We start from the raw sequence: 21,106 nt of genomic DNA, 5'->3' as shown, positions 1-21,106 counted from the left end.
TTAATTGAATTATCTAACTGCAGTGTTTTTTAATAGCCGTAGGGCGTCAGTAATGAGAAACAAAGTCACACAACACCTCCCACTGACACGTCATCAGTCTCATTTGCATGATTTACCAAGAACTATGAGTTGTGGTGGAGAGCAAACCACCTGGGCCACAGGAACTTTTGATACCAAGAACTAATTTTACCAGGAACTAAAAGTGATCTTTTTATAAGTCTTCATGTTTTAACGTTGCAGCTACTACGAACATGTTTTGGCGTACAAACAGTGTTAAACTCACCGATTCAAAGTTGGCCTGTTTGCTTTGTCCCCCGAAAATGCTCAAAAGAGCCCGCGCATATTCGCCTGTTGAAGCGATACTTTTGCTTTTCCTTCATTTTTAAAATATTGAACGAGTGAACACAATTAATGCTCATTAGTTAACCGTTACCAGTAGCTAATTGTGGCGCCAACCACACACACCCAAGTTTGATCTACCAATCAGCATCGTGCAGCTCAATCCGCCCCCGGTAACAGTTCTTGGGAGACTCATTTGGCCCTGGTCAACATCAGGGCCACCAAACGGCCCTGGGTAAACGAGTGCTACGACATACCCGGTAAATGTTTTTGGTGGAAACAAAAGGCTGAGTCAGTTTACCTGGGTAAATCAAAAAGTTCCTCTGAAGGTTTCTGTGTGGAAAAGGGGCTGACTCTTAGACTTACCCCAAGATTGCCTTCCAATTCATATATACAGCAATTTATATTAAGTACAGGGCGTAGTAAAAAAACATGCAAGGCGTTAAGTGTACACACTGTGCGTAATCCAGGCTGGGCTGCAAGATGGTACCTGTCGAGCAAATTCGCCAGACTCTTTTTATATACGCCGCTGATATAGGCATACCATGTGTGCCCTCTATTGATACCAGCTGTATATCACTTTAACACTATATATCACCATGCATGAACGCTCCGACAAGCACTCGACATGTCATCCAAACCCCCAATGCTTTGTGTATGTCAGGGGTGGGCAAATTTTTCGATCGGCGGGCCACAATGGGTTCTAAAATTTGACAGCGGGGCCGGACCAGGAGCAGATGGATGGAGTGTTTTGGTAACCTCACCTCATCGGAGGGAAAAAAATACATTTAATTTTAAGTGAAAGTTAACAAAAGAAAAACCACAGTATTTAGAAAATAGAACATGAACAAGGTTTATTCATTTACATGTTTTCAAATTCAGCGGGCCGGATTAAACGTTTAACGGACCATATATGGCCCCGGGCCGTAGTTTGTCTACAGCTAGTGTAGGTGTATGTTATTGTTTCAAGTGCAAGACATGGGATACATTTTGGAGCAGGAATACAAGCGACAAGGATGCCGGACAATAGTATTGGATCGCGGCCTGCCGACGGCAATTGCTTTCCCTTCCATTCACCTTCATTTACACAGTAAATAAAACCATGGAGGCTCGAGCTCGCGGCGACTAGCTAGTTTGGATTTCATCATCACTGTACTTTTAACACGGAGACAGGACTTTGAATCGAAGAACGCCTACCGGTGGATTTATCTATTCTTAAATTGGAGATTTGACTGGACAGTTTAACGACAGTAAAATGAAGCGGGTAGCTGTGGTTACCAAGCACAATGGCCTCGTAGCTCCGCTGGGTAACAACAACTCTGGAGCTTCTAGCATCATATCGCTACCCCAAAGAAGAGCCGTTATGATTTCCACCTCTACCGACAGATGCACCAGTGAAGGGAAGGAGTGTTTGTTGAAGACTAACAGGAACCCCGCCGTCAAATCTGAGCTGGTTTGCAAGTGGACAGGCCGAATTTCCTCAAGACGGAGGTTTGAGCGGATGCCTCCGTTTGTCTGCAACCAAAGTTTTAGCTCCATACACGACCTAGTAGACCACGTCACCGCCGAGCACGTAGCAACAGGGCTCGACACGCTCAGTCATGTCTGCATGTGGGACGAATGTGTACGCGAAGGCAAGGCGTTTAAAGCCAAATATAAACTTATCAACCATATCCGTGTGCACACCGGGGAGAAGCCCTTTTTGTGTACATTCCCCAACTGCGGCAAGATGTTTGCACGATCCGAGAACCTCAAGATCCACACTCGCACGCACACTGGTAGGATGAATTTTATTAACGTTGTAGTAATGCCATTAGTGTGCTACTGAGAGCCAGCGACCACAAAGAAGTAATCCAAAACATGTCATATGTGTAGGATCTCCACCATGTTTAAAATGGCACGGTTCACTAATGATTGACATCCGCCCTTTGCACTTACTGTACGTTCGTTGAAAAGTCTGCCATACTCATCGTATGATTTTTCATATGGTATTTCATATTACATTTCATATGGAGGTGGATCATAGTATTTCAAGACAAGAGTAAGTCTTAAAAATGGCTTTTTAATTCACCTTCGCAATGCTGTGAATAGTGAACCAATCCCTCTAAAAAAATATCTCACTTTCAATCTTGAAACAGCGGTTTGATCTTAATTAATTTGTTAAATAGCTGCTATTGGCAAAGAAACTGAAATTATCTCGGAACAACCGTTTGCAATTTTCACTTAGTGGTTTGGAATATTTCAAAGCTCATAGTCCATGGGACATGTGGATTTGTCATGGTGTTTAATGAAGTCAAAACTTTTTTTTTTAAATATTGGAGAAAAATTTAAAATAAATAAAAAAATAAAATATTGGGTAAGAATCTAAATTTATTTCAGTAGCTTTACACTTGCCGAATAACAGTTAGTGCCCAGCCTAGCCAATCAGAGATGCCGTGAAATGGCGGTATCTGTCTTGACCAATGAGAAATGATGTCCTATCGGCAACACAACAATAATCCATCCTTCTACATATTCTCACAAGGGTCATGGGCGTATTGGAGACTATCATGGATGTCTTTGGGCAGTAACGGGGTACACCCTGAACTGGTTGCCAGCCAAACGCAAAGCACATATAGAGGAACCGCCATTCACGCAATATATAACACGCATGACATGCCAGAATGCGTTCTCGTCAACAGATGAAATGTTGAGCGACAAAGAACATGGTGAAAAACTTTGCCGTCTGTTTTCCCCACAAAGAAATCCGCTGTAATGACATAATAATAAGGCATGTGCTCGTTTGATAGAATTTGTGCTTCATTAGCGAAAATGTATTGCCAGGAACAAAGAAGTACTTCCAAGTAGTGTCGCCAGTACAACTATGCTTAGCACACACAGTTAGTTTTTCTTTTTTCTTGAGCTTAAAGGTACAGTGTGTAGAATTTACTGCCATCTAATGGTGAACTAATAGAATAACCTAAGCTCGAAGCACATGCATCATGAAGCACACGCACCACCATTCCTCAGAGAGACCACACATAGCAAGCCTATTACCAATTTCTTCAGCAGAGACGAAAGCAAAGGGTCATCACAAATGACTTCTAGTATTCCGTCAAGTGAAGAAGTAAGTGCATTGCATTTTTGACACGTGCTGCAGTCATGATGTTGAGGAACTATGTTTGCTGAGTTTGTATAATTTGGTCACCTGTAGAAGAAAATGATGGCGAAACATAGCAGCCTCCTGTTGGGGTGGCGCGCGCTATGCAATATAATTAGCGATTACTTTACCTACATTTTCCTAAATAAAAAAAAAAATACAATGTGATAGATATTTTGCATATTATTGAAATCTATAGTGGGCTTTTGAAATAATGAACATTGAAAAATCCAAACCGTTTTACTCACTGTCCCCTTAAGCATGGGGCGTGAAGATCCAGTCCTGGAGGGCCACTTTCCTGCTTGCTTTCAATCTTTCCCAGCTGCAACCCACCTAATTTAAATGATCAGCTCACCAGCAAGTTCTGAAGAAGCCTGATAAGTATCCTGATCATTTGAATCAGGTGTGTTGATGCTGGGAGAGATGGAAAACATGCAGGGCACCGGCGCTCCAGGACTTGATCTTGCAGCCCTGCCTTAAGCATTTAAATAATTAGAATTAAATGGTAGATTGTTCAGACGTGGACTGTGAGAGAGTTCAACCCTGTGGGACATATTTTGCAAAGGGTTAATTAGGTAAATATTTAATACAATACAATACAATTTTATTTATATAGCGCATTTCACAACAGCAGATGCTTTATTAAAGCGCTTTCCATATGGAGTAATTTAAATTAGCAATACTTAGGTTTTATAATTGCTGAAGACTCGCTTATCCCATTACATGTTTTTATTTCTTTTTTTGAACAATTTTTAAGCAGAACCTATGGTCAGTGTTTAGGACCAAAACAATTTTGTATATCAGATTTATCCAAAAGGGTAAATAACAGCAAATATGCTAAAAAAAAACAAAAACAACTAAGAATGCTGTTTATTATCCATCCATCCATCCATTATCTAAAATAATTATCCTCACGACGGTCACGGGCACGCAGGAGCCTATCTCAGCTATTTTCGGGCAGTAGGCAGGGTACACTCTGGACTGGTTCCCAGCCAATTGCAGGGCACACAAAGACGAATAACCACTGTCACTCACAATCACACGCAGGGACAATTTAGAGCATCCAATCAAACTACTATGTACGTCTTTGGAACGTGGGAGGAAACCGGAGTACCCGGAGAAAACCGACACAGGCACCGGAGAACATGCAAACGCCACACAGGAAGGCCAGAGCCCGGGATCGAACTCTGTCCTTCTGAACTGTGAGGCAGATATGCTAAGCAATCGTCCACCGTGCCCCCCTGCAAATAACATACTTTGTAAAAATTTGGAAAATATTTCACAAAGTTGGTATATTATTTTAAGTGACTAAGAATTATACATAATGGAAGTGTGTTTCACTAATGTTTTAATTAAAAACATTGGGTCCTATTTTGATGCCTGGGCAAGTCTAGTCTACCATGTTTTTTTGCCATGTTGCACCTCTGGGCAGGGGTGTAACTAGAAAATTTTCAGTGGGGTGGACAGGGTGAGACAATACAATACAATACAATACAACTTTATTTATATACAGTAAGTATTCTCTAGTACGGAATCATATTTGCATTGTCCAATCTTTCCTTATAACAGAATTTCCTTATGTGGGAAATGACTACCGTACATGTGTGAAGTGCATTCTTCCTCACGCATGCGCACACGCCCACACGTCACACACAAGCTTGTCACAATGCTCGCAACACCTGAAGGAACGTGCAAGTATGTTTACAAAATCCAGCTTTTTAAAAAAATGTTTTTAGCTTTTTCTTCCACTCACTCACTCTCTAACTTTACCTACCCACCATCACCACACAAGACGGCATTGCTCAGGTGATGTAGTGCAACAAAATTTTGTAGCCAGCCGCAGGATGCTTTTTAGCGCTCCAGTTAGCGGGAAGTTTTTAGCACGACAACAGTTAAAGCATTCCAGGACACGTTCATTTACGCTGCTGTACTTCGTCAGTCAAGCCACAAGCAATTTCCTCTGAGCAGGCAAACTTCCGGAATCGTACTGAGCCACAATTGATTCCTTGTTCTTTTACTTTGTATCCCACTTCACTGAATCAGATACATTCCACGTTCATTACCGTTCTGTGATCTACAGACGTAAATGTAAACGAATTAATTTTAAATCTTTCGCAATTTCAATAAAACTCATGCCAAAGAAGTCATACATCTCGCCTTTTTGGTTCCGATCATGGCGGAGCGGTCAAAGTGTTTCTGTTGTATGGAGCGGGGAACTGCTTGAGTTTGCGTTACTGCAGGCTTCTCTATGGCTTCCGGGGTCCGGATATCAGAATTTTCGTTGTTGAGGAATCAATCGTTAATGTGTAATAGAGTAGTAGAAAATGCAATGTATTGTATTTTCACAACCATAAGGCGCACTTTACAGTCCCAAATCTTCCCCAAAACAAACGAGGCGCCTTGTAATGCGACACGCCTATCATATGGACTGAGTAACTCACACGACCATTGAGCCTGTTCCTGTTAGGGCATTTCAGAGTGGATGTTAGCACACCCTGCTGGCCAAAGTCTGAGATAGCTATGCTTCGAATTGACTGTGACAAATACATTATGTGAATAATTTGTTGGGTGATGGTACAAGAGAAAGCTGGACAAAAGGGCAGCTGTCCACGATGTCGTAGTCTGTCTTATCATTCATGATATTGTAAGCAAGAAACATCACAGGTTTAGACAACAGACTGCAAAAATATAAAAAAATAAATACAAACACACTGCCCAAAGCACACCACTCACAACTCTCGAAACAGCCGTGTGATTGGCTGAGGCTGAGTGGCTCCCAAGAAGCCATTGCTGTAATCTTTTTGTGTTATTTTATTTCTTTTGGGGATATGAATGGCATGAGAGATACATGTTTTGTGTTAATTTTATTTTTGTTTCACTGTTTGCTTGTATGCTGAGATATTTTTGGTTTTGATTTGAAACTGACTCGAAGGAGTGTGGTGACCTGTGAAATCCCTCCCCTGATGTTGTCGATTAGATATATATTGCCATGTCATCTCTCATTGGTCTGAGGTAATGCCACTGGCAGCAATCCCTAATTTGCATGAATGCTGGCATGCGAGAGCTAGCATGCGCGAGCTAGCATGCGCCTCGTAGTGCGGCGCACCCAGTATAAGTATTAAATACAGAAATAGCACCCTCAACCGGTGCTGCGCCCTTTGATACAGAGCATCTTTTAGCTGTAAAAATACAGTATACATATTTTACCGGGTTAAGGAATTTTTGTTTGACATAGGTCCGTAGGGGGGAATACTTACTGTAGCCTATTTTTCAACTGTTGGATCTGTAACAAAGCACTTTGGTATAATATAAATGGACCACAACCTCCGATCACCCTCTCAAAAAGAGGGACCACCCTCTTGGTCTACAAGACCTTAGTGAAGGGTTTATCATACCATCCACAGTCAAGGTTTCATGGAAAAAAATCCACACATAGCCAGAGCAATGACCATCACACTCATAATCAAGCAGGAACAAATCTAAGAAGCATCATTTTTCTGAGCTTAATTTACTGGATAATACTTTTTTATTTGAAGTGGCTTTTCTTTTTTGTAGTATTTGTTAGTGTTCTGCTATCTCATGCATTGATTCGCTAACAGCCAATCAGAGTGATCAATTGTCACAGACGGTCATTTTGCAAACAACGATCAATGGCTCATTCAGTAAATCATATCTAAAAAGCACAGTGACACAAAAGTCTCTTCACAATTCCAAATCTTGTTCTTTATGAGTGTGTGTTTTGTGTGTGTGTGTGGGTGTGCGTGTGTGCGTGTGTGTGTTTGTCTGTGGGGGTGAGCGCGGGGGTGTGTGTGTATGTGTGTGTGTGCAAGATTGGCACATATGTGAGTTTTATTTCTCAAAACCATGACTGTGGATGGCATGATAAACAATTCTACCACGACCACCATGTTTGTTTGCTATTGTGTGAAAGTCATGATTCTGATTGATGATGACGGTATAATCTGAATGTTATTTGTAGCAATGATTGGTATAGAATCCAACTAATGCATGAATGGTGATTTGAGATTTAGTACCTGCACTAGATCTCAATTGCCACAAGGGGTACCATGTCCCTCTTTGGTTAATTCTTGGACAAAATGGGTAGAAAAGTCCTGGTTGATTTAGTCCTAATACATGAATAAGCTACATTAAAAATATGTGAGTTTGAGTTACCAAATTCTGCTGGAGGTGCGGAGGACTAAGCGCAGCCTCAGGTTGGATTGCGTCTTTTCTGTTGCGGGCCCTTGCTTATGGAATAACCTCCCATTGAATGAAAGCTCCCTCTCTATCCACTTTTAAAACTCGTTTGAGAACCCATTTTTATTCTTTAAGCTTTCAACTCAGATTGTAGCTTTTCTGCTGTTCTTCTGGTATTTATTGTTTGTTTTAATTTGTCTTAGTACACTGCGTTCTCATTTTTATTACACCATATGAAATGCGCTAGATAAATAAAGTTGTATTGTATTGTATTGTATTGTACCATCTTAGTGAGTGAGTTGAATTTAACCACACATAACTCAGACTGGATTTCAGTACCCAAAAAGGGTTTATTGTCCATTTTTACATCACACTTTCATTGCCCAGGACAACTTTGAAAACCATAGGCCCCGCTTACTCAAGACGTACTTATACGTCTTTATAATTTTTTCAAGTCATAGTGCGCAGTACGGTCTGACACAATCTGTGACTGAGAATCAGGCTTGTCCACATTGTAAATCATTAAAAAAAAAACGACCAGCAGATGGCAGTGGTGTAAGAAATCTTACAGGATTAAGATGCTAAAGTAGTAGTTGGTGTGTGGAGATGGAGACAGTCTGACACAATCTGTGACTGAGAATAGGTTTATTCACATTTTAAATAATTAAAAAAAAAAAACGATCAGAAGATGGCAGTAGTGTTCGAAATCTTCCAGGATCCAGGAGTAGATTGTACTTTTAGTAGCAGTGCTGATGGAAAAATCAAACCAATTTGCTACCAGAGAAATACTTTTTGTAAAAAAAAAAAAAAAAAAAATCCATAAAGCGTGACAATGGCAAAGTTGCTTTGGATGAGAGGATGACGTCACTCTAGAATCCTCTCGCCGTAGTGATGAAGCCTACAGCAGGGCTCCGTGTACACCTTGTGGCTGACGTTGCGCACACAGATCGCTTCGCCGGCGACTTCCAGTGGATCTGGACCCCGATTTGTCATGTAATGTGTGACTTCTGACGTGAGTGAAAGCACCGGAAAATCTTGAGCGGAACCCCTGGGAAGAGAAGGTAAGTGCTCACTAGCTTGCGAATTCCTATTCAAATCTTGGTCAACCCCCTAATGACCTCATCAGTTTTATGCACGCCAGTATACCCTAGTGTACTATAAAGAGGCCAGTAATATTAATTATATCCGGTAATGCGTCATATAGCGTAAATGTGCAGCTATATGTGAGACAGGCAGAGTTGCGTATCGTCATTCTTGGTAATATACATAAAAAAATATGTTTGGTCTGGTCAGGATTTCTGCTAAAACCACTGCTGCTGATTTTTTTTCCAGTAAGTAAGATGCTGAGCAATGAGGATTAAATGTAAATGAAAGCAGTCTGTGTGGATGTATGCATGTATGTGAGCGAGAGAGACAGAGATGGGGAAATCTAGGTATACGCAACAACAAAAAAATGTGGTAATGTACATATTTCTATAAATTACAGCTTGTGCAGCCAAAGACCTCCTCCCTGCTCCTCCCTTGTTTATGTTTCTGTAATTTACAGATGGTGTGTATAGATGGTGGTGGGGATGGTTAGGACTCACCGCAAACTGGATAGCAGCCAGATGAAATCACTTTCACTGCGACCACTGGATGCTGCGGTGCAGCTGGAGTCAGATCAGCCAACTGACTTCCTGCAACTCTTTATTATGAACGAGCTGCTCCAGCACATCGCGGATGGCGCAAATTGCTTTGCAGACAATTATTTTGTGGCAAACCCCAGCGGTCGGTACTACTCACTAAACAAACGAAAATATTTGACGGCCACTACAAAAAGCCCAGCGAAACGTGTATGGGGTGTGAGACGTGTGGTGTCCCCTTGAACCAAGGAAATTGTTTTGTTTACTTCATGCAAAAAAAAAAATGTAATTTGTATTGGGATGGCAGGCTGGGGTGTACACACACGTATGAACATCAGAATCAGAAATCCCTTTATTGTCATTGTACACAAGTGTGCAACGAGCAACATGCGCACAGACGCACATGAACACACGCGCTGTCACGCACTTTTATACATATTTCAGTAGATCAATATTTTTATGTGCAAATTTTTTTTTTATCAAAAGCAGTTTTTGCAGATTTGTTTTTGTCATTTTATACAGGGAAGCATTATTTAGATGTTTGAGCTGTCACATAAGAAAAAAATAGGGTTAAAGTCAAGGGTGTGAGCTTGAAACGTTTCTCAGTTTTTTGACACACCTGTCTCCCTGATCACATTTGCTGTAGTTGTCCAGTCATCTGGAAGCTCCTCCTGACCATCAAGAGCCCGTCTCAACATCTTCCTGAAGGTCATACAACACTCTTCCCTTTTCAATTTCCACCATTTCGTCCTCTGCTCTGCCTTTCCGTCTTTGTCGTTCTCACCACCAGAGTCATCCTACACACTACCATCCACACTACCTCTGGCCACACACTCACCTACCCAGTGTTGTTTTTGACATGCATTTTAGATTTAGTCTCAGTCTTAGTCATTTGGACGAAAATGATTTTTAGTTTTCGTAGGGCTGGGTGATATGGTTGAAAACTATATCGGTAGGCATGTGTCATATTGGTCGATATCGATATCGATTATTTATATATATATATATATATATTTTTATTTTTTTATTTATTTATTTATTTATTTTATTTTTACGATTGTTTCGGAGAGCTGGGACTGTAAGTGAATTTAGGGCGATTCACCGGAGGGCCTCATCCAAACAGTCTCTCAAATCAAAGACCGTGGGATAGACACAGGGATAGAGAACAACGTAGCTTTAATAGAACTCCAATCAATTCAACAGAGCTCAATAACGCACTTTCATTCTGGCACATACACGGCAACGAAAATTGTAGCAATCCCGCATCCGAAGCTAACGGACTCGATACGTTTCTCTTAGGACCACTTAGCTGTCCAAAAATATGCCTGGCATAAATTAACATAAATACAAGGACCCATTAGCTGCCCGAAAACATGCCTGTTGTTAAATACGCAAATTAAACAGCAAACCAATACTTATATAAACAGAGCAGTAATGAGGAATTTACAACAACTATTGAAAATAAAACAGTTTAAAGGGCTGAATTCCGAATTGTTTTATTTTTAAATGTACAACACACGCCGGCGTCCCTTGAGACGGAACACACGTGTGCTGGGGCTACGGGGCGTTTCGTCCAGTGCGTGTCCGCGGAGGGTGCTTGTTAGCGGCTTCACTGCTACGTACGCCCGCCTCCGTTGCAACGGAGGTCTTGTGTGCTAGAGCTACGGGCCGTTTTGATGTGTTTGATTTGAGTCACGCTAGCTCAGCGGCGCATGCGTAAGCCTCGGGTTGTATTTCCTCAATGGGAGGGAGTTTGTGACGAGTAGGGCTGTGATAGGTCCGTTGTTTGTTTTGTTTTCTATCGATAATTTACCATTTTCTATTGATATGACTCACCCAACTATCGCGATCGATATCGAATTATTGTCACAGCCCTAGGTTTTCGTCAGATTTAGTCATTCCTATTCATGATAGTTTTAGTCTAGTTTTAGTCAATGAAAACTCAAAATGGTTTGAGTCGGTTTTAGTCGACGAAAACTCAAAAAAAAGTTCAAGTCTAGTTTTTGTAAATTTATTAGAGCAAAACTCGAAAAGGTTTTAGTCAATTTTAGTTAAAAATAGTCATACAAGGTTTCCACCCAATAGCAAAAACATTCTGTTAGACTATTAAGGATTATGCATTACAAACAGATGTGGATTCAATGCTCATTGGTCCAAAATAAGCTGAGAACCAAAACGTTTTATTTGGTAACTAGCTTTAGTTCACTTAAAACAACATGAAATAAAAACGTTTTAACAACATAGACTTGTAGTAGACTTGTTCTACAGTACAGCAGCACAAGTACAAACTCTATCAAACATGTCTTGTTTACTTGCACCAGCTTGGGGTTATCAGAGCGAAGTACTGTCGCCATCGTCTGTCAAAGGAACGCGTTTCAGTGTGTGTGCAAGCCGAGACGAATGACCGCCGACGTGTTCGTGCGACACCAGTATGTGTGACGGACTGTGCACCCTGCTTGCTGTCCCGGTGGTGGGTGTGCCCAAATGAAAGATTGGTTGGACTTCATTATAATGTTTTGAAAGACAGAAGGGAAGGGATGTCATAAATTTTGAGCGTCTGACGAACCACACAACTAACAATTTCGTGCCGTCTCGTCTCAACGAAAATTTCATGTACGTCGCGTCGTTTTTGTCATCAAATAACCTCGTTTAGCTCGTCATCGTCTCGTTGTCATCATGAAAAAAGGGGCGTTAACGAAATATTTTCGTCATCATCATCATCGTTGATGAAAACAACACTGCACCTACCACTACTATGCAGTCGCTGATCTTCAGATTACACAAGATGTAGTCTACCTGTGTACTCCTACCTCCACTCTTGTAGGTCACCTTATGTTCCTGCCTCTTGTCGAAGAAAATATTCACAACAGCCATTTACATCCTTTTTGCAAAGTCAACCACGATCTCTCCTTCTGCATTCCTCCCCTGGATACCAAACCTGCCCATCACCTCCTCATCACCCCTGTTTCCTGCACCAACATGTTCATTGAAGTCTGCACCAATGACGACTCTCATTTCTAGGGATGCTCTCAATCATTTAATCAAGGTCCAACCAAAAACTCTCCTTCTCCTCCAGCACACAACCTACCTGTGGCACATACCCACTAACAACATTCATCATCACACCTTTGATTTCTAGCTTCAGGCTCTTCACTCTATCTGACACTCTTTTTACTTCCAGGACATTTCTAATAAACTCCTCTTTCACAATAACTGCTACATTTCTCTTCCTATCTATACCATGATAGAACAACTTGAACTGTGCTCTTCTAGGTTTGCTCCCTTTCCACCTGGTCTTCTGATTACATAGTATGTCCACTTTCCTCCTCTGCACCATGTCAACCAGCTCTCTACCTTTCCCTGTCGTAGTTTCCACATTCAAAGTCCCTACTCTCAGTCCCAGACTCTTTTGTGTTCCTCTTCTTTTTCTTCCTTCGAACACATCTTCCTCCTCTCCTTCTTCGACCAACAATTTCCACCAGCACCCTGTAGGTCAGCAGCAGCACTGGCGGTCGTTGTTAACTCGGGCCTCGACCGATCCGGTATGGAAGTCATATATTTGATTTGTATGTTTGATTTGGCCAAAGTTTTTACTTCGGATGCCCTTCCTGACACAACCCTCTCTATTTATACAGGCTTGGGACCAGACAAAAAGACACTGGCCTGTGCATACTTACGGCTACATTGATGATGCTAAAAGACAAAGGAGCTAAAAATTAAAAGACATTACTAGTAGATAAAATGACAGTCTTGAATAAAAGAGTAAGAAAAATCATTTAAAAGCCAAACTAAAAAGGTGAGTCATGAGCCTCCTGTTAAAAATATAAACAGTCTCTGATGAGGTCCAGAATGGCTGAATGCAGCCACATCATGTGTCCCGGTCCTCACCCTAGGAATAACTAAAAGGCCGGTGCCGGAGGACCTCAGGGTCCGCGAGGGTTGATATGAGGTGAGAAGGTCGGATAAATAAGATGGCCCAAAAAAAAACTAATAGAAGCAACTTAAAATAAATCCTAAAACATGGGCAGCCATTGCAGCAATTTTAAAACCGGTGTAATATGTGCCTGCCTTCTGGTCCTCGCTAAATTCTGTAGTAGTTGTAGACTGGAAATACTCTTTTTGGGAAGACCAGAGCATTACAATAATATAAACGAAATGAAATAAAAGCATGCATGAGTACCTCCGTGATAGCCTGAGAGAGAAATGGGCGGACTCTGGCTATATTCTTAAAGTGATAAAAAACAATCTTGGTTACAGTATTTTCACAGCCAAAAGACTCACTGTATCAAAGGGCACAGCGTCAGTTGAGAGTGCTATTTCAGTATTTAACACTTATACTGATGCGCCGCACTATGAGGCGCATGCTACCTCGTGCATGCTAGCTCTCGTGTAGAGCTATGTGTCTTTGTCAATGCAAGCACCTCAGCTGCTATAAGAGCTCTAATGACAATACAGCTAATCAGCAATGTCAGGGGAGGGATGTCACTGGTCACCACACTCCTTAGAGGCATGGTTTTAAATCAAAACCAAAAATATCTCTGAACAGCATACAAGCAAACAATGTAACAAAGAAATAAAATTAACACAAAACATGCATCTCTCATGCCATTCATATCCCAAAAAAAAATAAGAATAACACAAAAAGATTACAGCAATGGCTTCTGGGAGCCAATCAGCCTCAGCCAATCAGATTGTTGTTAAAAAGGCATTCACATAATGTGTTTGTCACAGTCAATTCATAGCACAGTAGACTGAGGCTTTGACCAGCAGGGTGTGCTAACATGCACTCTTAATGTCCTCAGGGGATCAGGCCCGATTGTCCAGCAAATTGCACGAGTATAGATCTATGGGTCTCAGTCTATTCACAAGGCGCGTCGCATTACAAGGTACCACGTTTGTTTTGGGGAATGTTTGGGACTTTAAAGTGTGCCTTATGGTTGTGAAAATACGGTACACTTTTAATATGATGAATAAAACTGAGCTCAGAGTCAAAAATAACGCCCAGGTTCTTCACACATTGTGAGGGTTTAAAATCTTGTAGTTAGTAAAAGTTTCTCTCTCTGACCTTCAGGACCAATAATTAAAACTTCAGTTTGGTCCTGATTGAGCTGTAGGAAATTCTCTGCCACCCATGACTTAATATCTAAAATGCAATTTAAAAGGATATCGATAGGGCTTGTTTCATCAGGAGGCAATATACAACATGTGTCATCAGTGTAGCGGTGGAAGCTGATGCCGTGTCTCCTGATGACATCCCCAAGGGGAAGCATATACAGATTTGATTGGAGTTATATACAAGGCCAAGACCTACAGAAAAGTCTCTTGGAGCCATATGTTAAATTGCACAGGATTTTTTTTCTAATTCTGTTCAAACAACAAAAGCTACACTAACTTTTACTACACAATAATTTCTCGTAAAGATTGCTCAAATTTCAAAATCGTACAGGCTTGAAGACATCCACGAACTTATTTTTCATCATAGTGGTAGCGCCACCTACTGTCTAAAGGAAGTAAATATTTAATTCTTTGATGTTTTTCACAGGTTGACAAGAGCTACCTCATATTTTCTCAGAAGTGTATTTAGGCCTTCATGCTGTCAAAAAAATACCCCCAATTTTTTTTCTTTTTGGAAAAAGCTGTGGCTGTTCTAGCGCACTGTTTGCCAATAAAAGAACACTGATTTGACCGACTAAATAAGCACGCAATCTCATGAATCTTTGCACACATATCAGTCCTGGCAAAATCATCAATGTTTTATGTTTGCTATGTTTTATGTTTTATTGATATTTACTGTGCGAGTTTTGAAAGATGATTCGTCAGCACCCCCTAGAAGTTAAAAAAAAAAAGCAGCACCTTTTTCACATTTCATCGAGAACTACGAAAATTTGGTAGTTGTCAGGTTCATAAACACACCATCAATGAAGAGAAAGACGCTCAAAATTTGGCTTGCAAGGAGAACGAAGAGAAAGACTGAATCGAAAGCTTGTCTCTTTGCGTTCTGATCATATCTATATCTATATTAATTTCCAGAAGTCCCTGAACATGGGTGTCTTCAACCTAAAGGGGTGGGGTTATCTAAGCAAGCAGCTGAAGACGCATGAAGTTGTTTTTCTTTGTGTGTGCATGTCTTTAAAAGATGACTTTATACATGTGATCAAATTATCTATTTTACTATTTATGCAATGTAGTGCTCATGATTTTGTCAAGTACTTTAATTTCTGTTGTAATTTTGTCATGGCTCTGTTTTGGTTGCGGCATCATTCACTGAGTCCCCAAGTCAGGCCGTCTTATGTATTAATCACCGTCTGTCGTCACTGTCTGTCTCCATCTCTTCTTTTTTTGCAGACTCAGTCTGTGTCTCAGGCATCACCAGTCGCTTGCACCTCAACTCCATCTCAACATGCGAGGGCAGAGTTGCCACTGTTAATCAAAGAGCTCATCCTGGACATAACTGTTTACATTTCTGAAAACATGATTCCATAAAAATATTCATCATGCTAAGTATATTGTTTGAGATTATCATAACTTGGATAGTATGTAATCAAATTAAACAATAAAAATGTAATGATCATTGAATCAATAAAATATATTAGAAGATAACCCTAACTCCCCACATTTCAGTTAATGATAGCTCACAGTATAAGACAATCATACTCTGTGACATGTCTACAAGCAAGATCAAATTACGAGACATGTTTTGCCTTAGTTTTTTTAGCATTAAACACTACAATGTCCTTGTGTACTGTGAGTCTCCTTAAATGAAACAATAAAAACACAGTGACCTACTTACAGACAGATGTTCATCGCCATCTTCAGAGCTGTACTAAATAGAAAGGCACGAGACGGTGAAGACAATTTCAGCAGCATCATTGTTTATTTCAGCAAGCCACCATTTTACATTGAACTAAAGCTCACAATACATCAATCCTTTGTCTGTACCGCTTCTCCTCGCCTGGGTCGCGGGCGTGCTGGAGCCTATCCCAGCTATCTTCGGGCAGTGGGCGGGGGACACCCTGAACTGGTTGCCAACTAATCGCAGGGCACACATAGACGAACAAACATCCACACTCACACTCATACCTAGGGGCAATTTAGGTGCAATTTTATCCAATCAACCTGCCACTCATGTTTTTGGAATGTGGGAGGAAACCGGAGTACCCAGAGGAAACCCACGCAGGCAAGGGGAGAACATGCAAACTCCACACAGGACGGCCGGAGCCGGAATCGAACCCAAGACCTCCACATTTTGAGGCCACCGTGCTAACCAGTCGGGCCACCGTGCTGCAGCTCACAATACATGTGGCATATTTTCACAACGATAAGTTGCACCTAAAAGTCCCAAATTTGCTCCAAGACAGACGGGGAACCCTATAATGCAGAATGCCTTGTATGCGGAGCGACTTCCATGTGTGACCTTCTTGAGCACTCCATCTAACCAACTTGGAGCATTTGCCAGCACGTGTCAGCAAACTCTGTTGGCAAAGTTTGAGATTACAAAGTGCTGCACAATTGACTGGAAATACATTGTGTGAGCACTCGTGTTTGTCACTGTTTGAGACAGTCAGTTGACAACAGACCCGTATGTGCGTGCAGGAGAAAGCTGGATAAAAGGGCCGCTGTCCACGATGTCGTAGTCTGTCTTATCACAAATGTTATTGCAAGCAAGAAACCTCTCAGGTTAGTTCAACTTTTACACAACAGACCCTGCAAAAAAAAAAAAAAACACACTGCCCAAAGCACACCACTCACGACATCTCTCTAACCAGCCATCTGATAGGCTTAGGCATTACCAGAATGATTCGGAAATGATTCGCTAGGTTTGAGTGTAGTTTGATATTTTATTGTTTTTAAATAAAAATGAATAAGCACTTTATTTTAGCTCCTTATTTCACATTTTCACTTGTTGCATAAGCACAAACCGACAAAGTAACAAAACTCAAATTCATGTTAAAAGACTCTGGGAAATATATATTTTTTGTATTCAGAGCATGATTTACACCCCACCATTTTATTGCATGCACCAAGCATGTCATATATTTTTCCCTCCACATGATGGCGTAGTCGAGGAAATTAATCATCTTGAAGCCCCTTGTGTGTGTGTGTGAAGAATTTCCCTGCAGGACTTGACTGCTTCATGGGGCTTCATTTTGCCATCACTAGTTTGTGGATGAGGACTGATAAAAAATAACTTGAGAGGACTTAGATGGGTTTGTGGATGAGGACTGATAAGTAAATAACTTGAGTACATGATTAAAAACTTGAATAAAGTACAACCAAACTCAAAACATATGCTAGCATGCATGCTAGATTATGTTTTAATGTGCGTGCATGCTAAGCAAAGATATGTTCACATGCCTGCGCCTAATCATACGGTGTACCCTATCATTAATTAAATAAATACATGAATTAATTAAATACTAAAATAGCACTGAGAACAGATTACTAAACTGTGGGAATAGAATAAAATAAATTAGAATAGAATGCAAGCGGCAGGGTGGTTGAATGGGTATTACGTCCGCCTCATGGTGCAGAGGTCTTCCTGTGTGGAGTTTGCAGATTTTGCCCCGTACTTTTCAGGGTTTTCTCCGCGTACTCTGGTTTCCTACCACATTCCCAAAACATACATTATTGGTTAATTTAACTCTAAATTGTCCTTAGTTTTCATTGTGAGTGTGAATTTTGGTTTGTCTGTGTGTGTTCTGCGATTGGCTGGCAGCCAATTTATGGTGTGCCCCACCTACTGCCCGAGGACAGCTGGAATAGGCTCCAGCACGCCCCCAAACCTTGTGAGGATAAGCGTTTTGGATAACGGATGGATGGAAAATAGAATACAATTGTTAGTTTGGTTAACCCACAATAAATGCTTTAGTTCAGTCAGAAAGCTAAAATTTGATCTCTTATGTTTGTGGAGTTTGTGACAATAAACCCAAAACCACATTTTGCTTGTCAAAGTTATTTAAGAGTTTGGCACGCTACGTAAGGAAATTTCTGACAACAGTGACATTATGACACATGTTGGAATTTATCTTTATATCAATGTTCGAATTTAATTTTAAACCAATGTAAACTCGAATTAGTAATCTGACTCCAATTTGCGACCTTAACCAACTCTCACTCATCCAACAATATGCGCGCTCGTTCTGCAATAGAAAGGTATCAGGAAGCCGGCATTTTCACGCACAAAGTGGATTTATTCCCAATACAGATTTTCTACATGGCCCCTGGGTCTCGGATCCCTCTCAATACAACTCTACACCTCTCTTGCCACCAGCGAATGTGTTCTACCTCCGAGTTGCCCAGTAATGATTCATACTATACAACATGCAAATGGCACAGACAAAGGCCTCCTGGCATGATTCTATTGGCTATGTGTATTGCAGTTAACTTTAGCTCGCTCTCATTGGTCTTTCTCCTCCCGCCGAATCCCGTGGCTCCTCCTGCGTGCGATCCCCCGATGGCCGCTCCTTCAGCCAATGCTCCCGGAGTCATCTCGTCTCGCTCAGCACCTTCTGCTTCTAAAACATTCCATTCTTGCACAACCCCCGCAACCAGTTTCGCTCCACCAATCACACTCTCAGCATTTTACAATATCACATTTTCATACATTGGATGCACCAACATCTAATGAACTATGTTAAGCTCAAACTCTTATATTCCTTTAATAGTCAAAAGTATGAAATCCTTTAAGTGTAACCGAAGTTTAGACCATGCTAATGACCAGACACTCAGGAGAGGAATGCAGGAAGATTAGATCACAGCTGCACCACAGGAGGTGTGAACGAGACCCCTCTGAAACAATGGACTTCCATGCCAGGATCACAAAAGTGGCTCCTAGCAGTCCACCCTTTGTTCTGTTTCAGGTTGACTGCCATTTACATTATCCTTTACACATTATCTGGATAGCACTTTTTAACAATATAATATAGCATTTAATGGCCAACCTGGGACTGCATCATATGAATAAAGTAAGAGAAGCCAGGCTGGAAAAGGGAGTTCGAACTCTGTCTACAGAAAAGGAAAGAAAATCAATAAATCTGTTGATGAATTCCAGTCATACTGAACATACGTGTTTAATTGATTCAATAATAGTAGTTCTCAGGTCATTAGTATAATCGTATGGATGAATACGACAGCTAGGTAATTCCAGCAAATTAATTACAACAGCTAACATTAGCAGCTCAGTTGTGAATAAACAGTGGCTCCGCGGCTTGGCTGTGCTTTTATCATGTTACTAGCATAATGTTACAGCATAGGTGTCAAGATCCAGTCCTGAAGGGCCGCTTTCCTGCATGCTTTCAATCTGTCTTGGCTGCAACGCACCTGCTTTAAATAAGTTCATCAGCAAGCTCTGCAGGAGCCTGAGAAGTATTCTGCTCGTTTGAATCAGGTGTGTTACAGCCGAGAAAGATGGAAAACATGCAGGAAAGCAGCCCTCCGGGACACCTGTGTGTTACAGCATCAAAACACCCTGATACAACACTGCCAAAGTATATGATCGATAGATTTTATCAAAGTGGAAAATTTGAATTGTAAGCTTGCTGAATCAGGCTCGAGAGGACGCTTATGATGGATTCCTCCTGCAAGGACCTTAGACATTAGACAAAATAGAAATATCTACTACGTCCAGGTCACCAAGTTGTCACTCAAAAATTAATCAGCCAATGAGAAAGCATTCCTCCTGAACCCCACCTATACGTAAGGCTCGAGACAGAAAAGGTTTAGAAGAGCAAACAAGAAACCAAGACATGAGAGAGAAAGACTGTAAGCACAAATGAGAAACAAGAACGTGTAAACATCCCTCCCTTATGTTTGCACTTCAAAATGTTTTGTTCAGTGTAGTTCCGATAACACTTTTTGGGTCCCGATACTGCTAACTGACTGTGCAGTATCTACCGATATTTTTAAAAAGTCAAAATATAAGCACAATTTTTCTTGTAATTCTAGTCTAAAGAATTGCATACTCACTTTAATGTAAAATTATTCATTCGCCATACGCACAAGGGCTGTCAAATCTTCAACATGACCACCTAACCATCACAACATACATGCTCTGATCACTTTATATCAGTTATGGTTTTCTTTTTCATGTAAACTGGGTCATAAGATTACATTTGATTGAAATTTTAAGCATATTTATGTGTAATTGTGTGTATGAAAATGTTTTTTTTTTTTAAACCCCCAAATGTTTTACATTTCATACTAATGTACACGATCTTTGTACACAGAGGTCAGATTATGTCAATAAAATCATTGTCCCATAGCTAAATATATTAAAAAATGTAATTTGGATTCCTTTTATTGTGTAGATCTCGTAACTCAGTACTCTGTGGTGCAAAATATTATGGATGAGACGATGAATATTTAATCGTCATGATCACGTAGTCCGTTTACGTGTTCCAGTCTGACAGCGTCTGCAAAATTGCAAATGTAGCCGTCATCTTATTTTGTCTTCATACGTATTGATTGTTTTAAAGTCGACTGTACACATAAGCACTTATTTTGGGTCGAATCTGTATTTCACTTTAGCGATTAGCACACTTAGCGACCCCTCATTCGCCTCCTTGTTTAAAATGCTACTTGTTAGTGGGCTCGTTTATTTGTCATCATGCATCTCGTGGCTGCTGTTGTGCACGAACTTGCATATAGTACAAATAAAGTCCATACTGCTGCGGCGCAAAACAGATTGCCGCCGTGCATTCAAGCAGTGGCAAAATAAATTACATGGGGGACACACGACATCGCAATGCTTTTTTTTTTTAATGAGTACGGCGTGACGGGCTTTGTAGACATGGACACAACCTGCAGCTTT

The 21,106-nt window shown here is 40.9% G+C and overlaps 1 protein-coding gene across 1 annotated transcript in view; it reads left to right on the top strand.

Annotated features, from left to right (window-relative positions):
* Positions 1 to 1,304: 1,304 nt before the first annotated feature.
* The window catches only part of LOC148331441 (uncharacterized), a 36,876-nt gene continuing 17,074 nt past the window's right edge, over positions 1,305 to 21,106 (top strand). Inside the window, exon 1 of the mRNA XM_088304130.1 lies at positions 1,305 to 2,117. Within this exon, the coding sequence (XP_088160256.1) occupies positions 1,595 to 2,117 (523 nt within the window). The 5' untranslated portion in view covers positions 1,305 to 1,594. The remainder of the gene's footprint in view (positions 2,118 to 21,106) is intronic.

The sequence above is a fragment of the Idiotropiscis lumnitzeri genome, chromosome 9, assembly GCF_059441095.1.
Source record: "Idiotropiscis lumnitzeri isolate Australia: NSW breed Sydney's pygmy pipehorse chromosome 9, RoL_Ilum_1.0, whole genome shotgun sequence".
Classification (NCBI taxonomy): domain Eukaryota; kingdom Metazoa; phylum Chordata; class Actinopteri; order Syngnathiformes; family Syngnathidae; genus Idiotropiscis; species Idiotropiscis lumnitzeri.
Note: the sequence above shows the minus strand (reverse complement) of the source record. Positions and strands in the feature narration are given on the sequence as shown.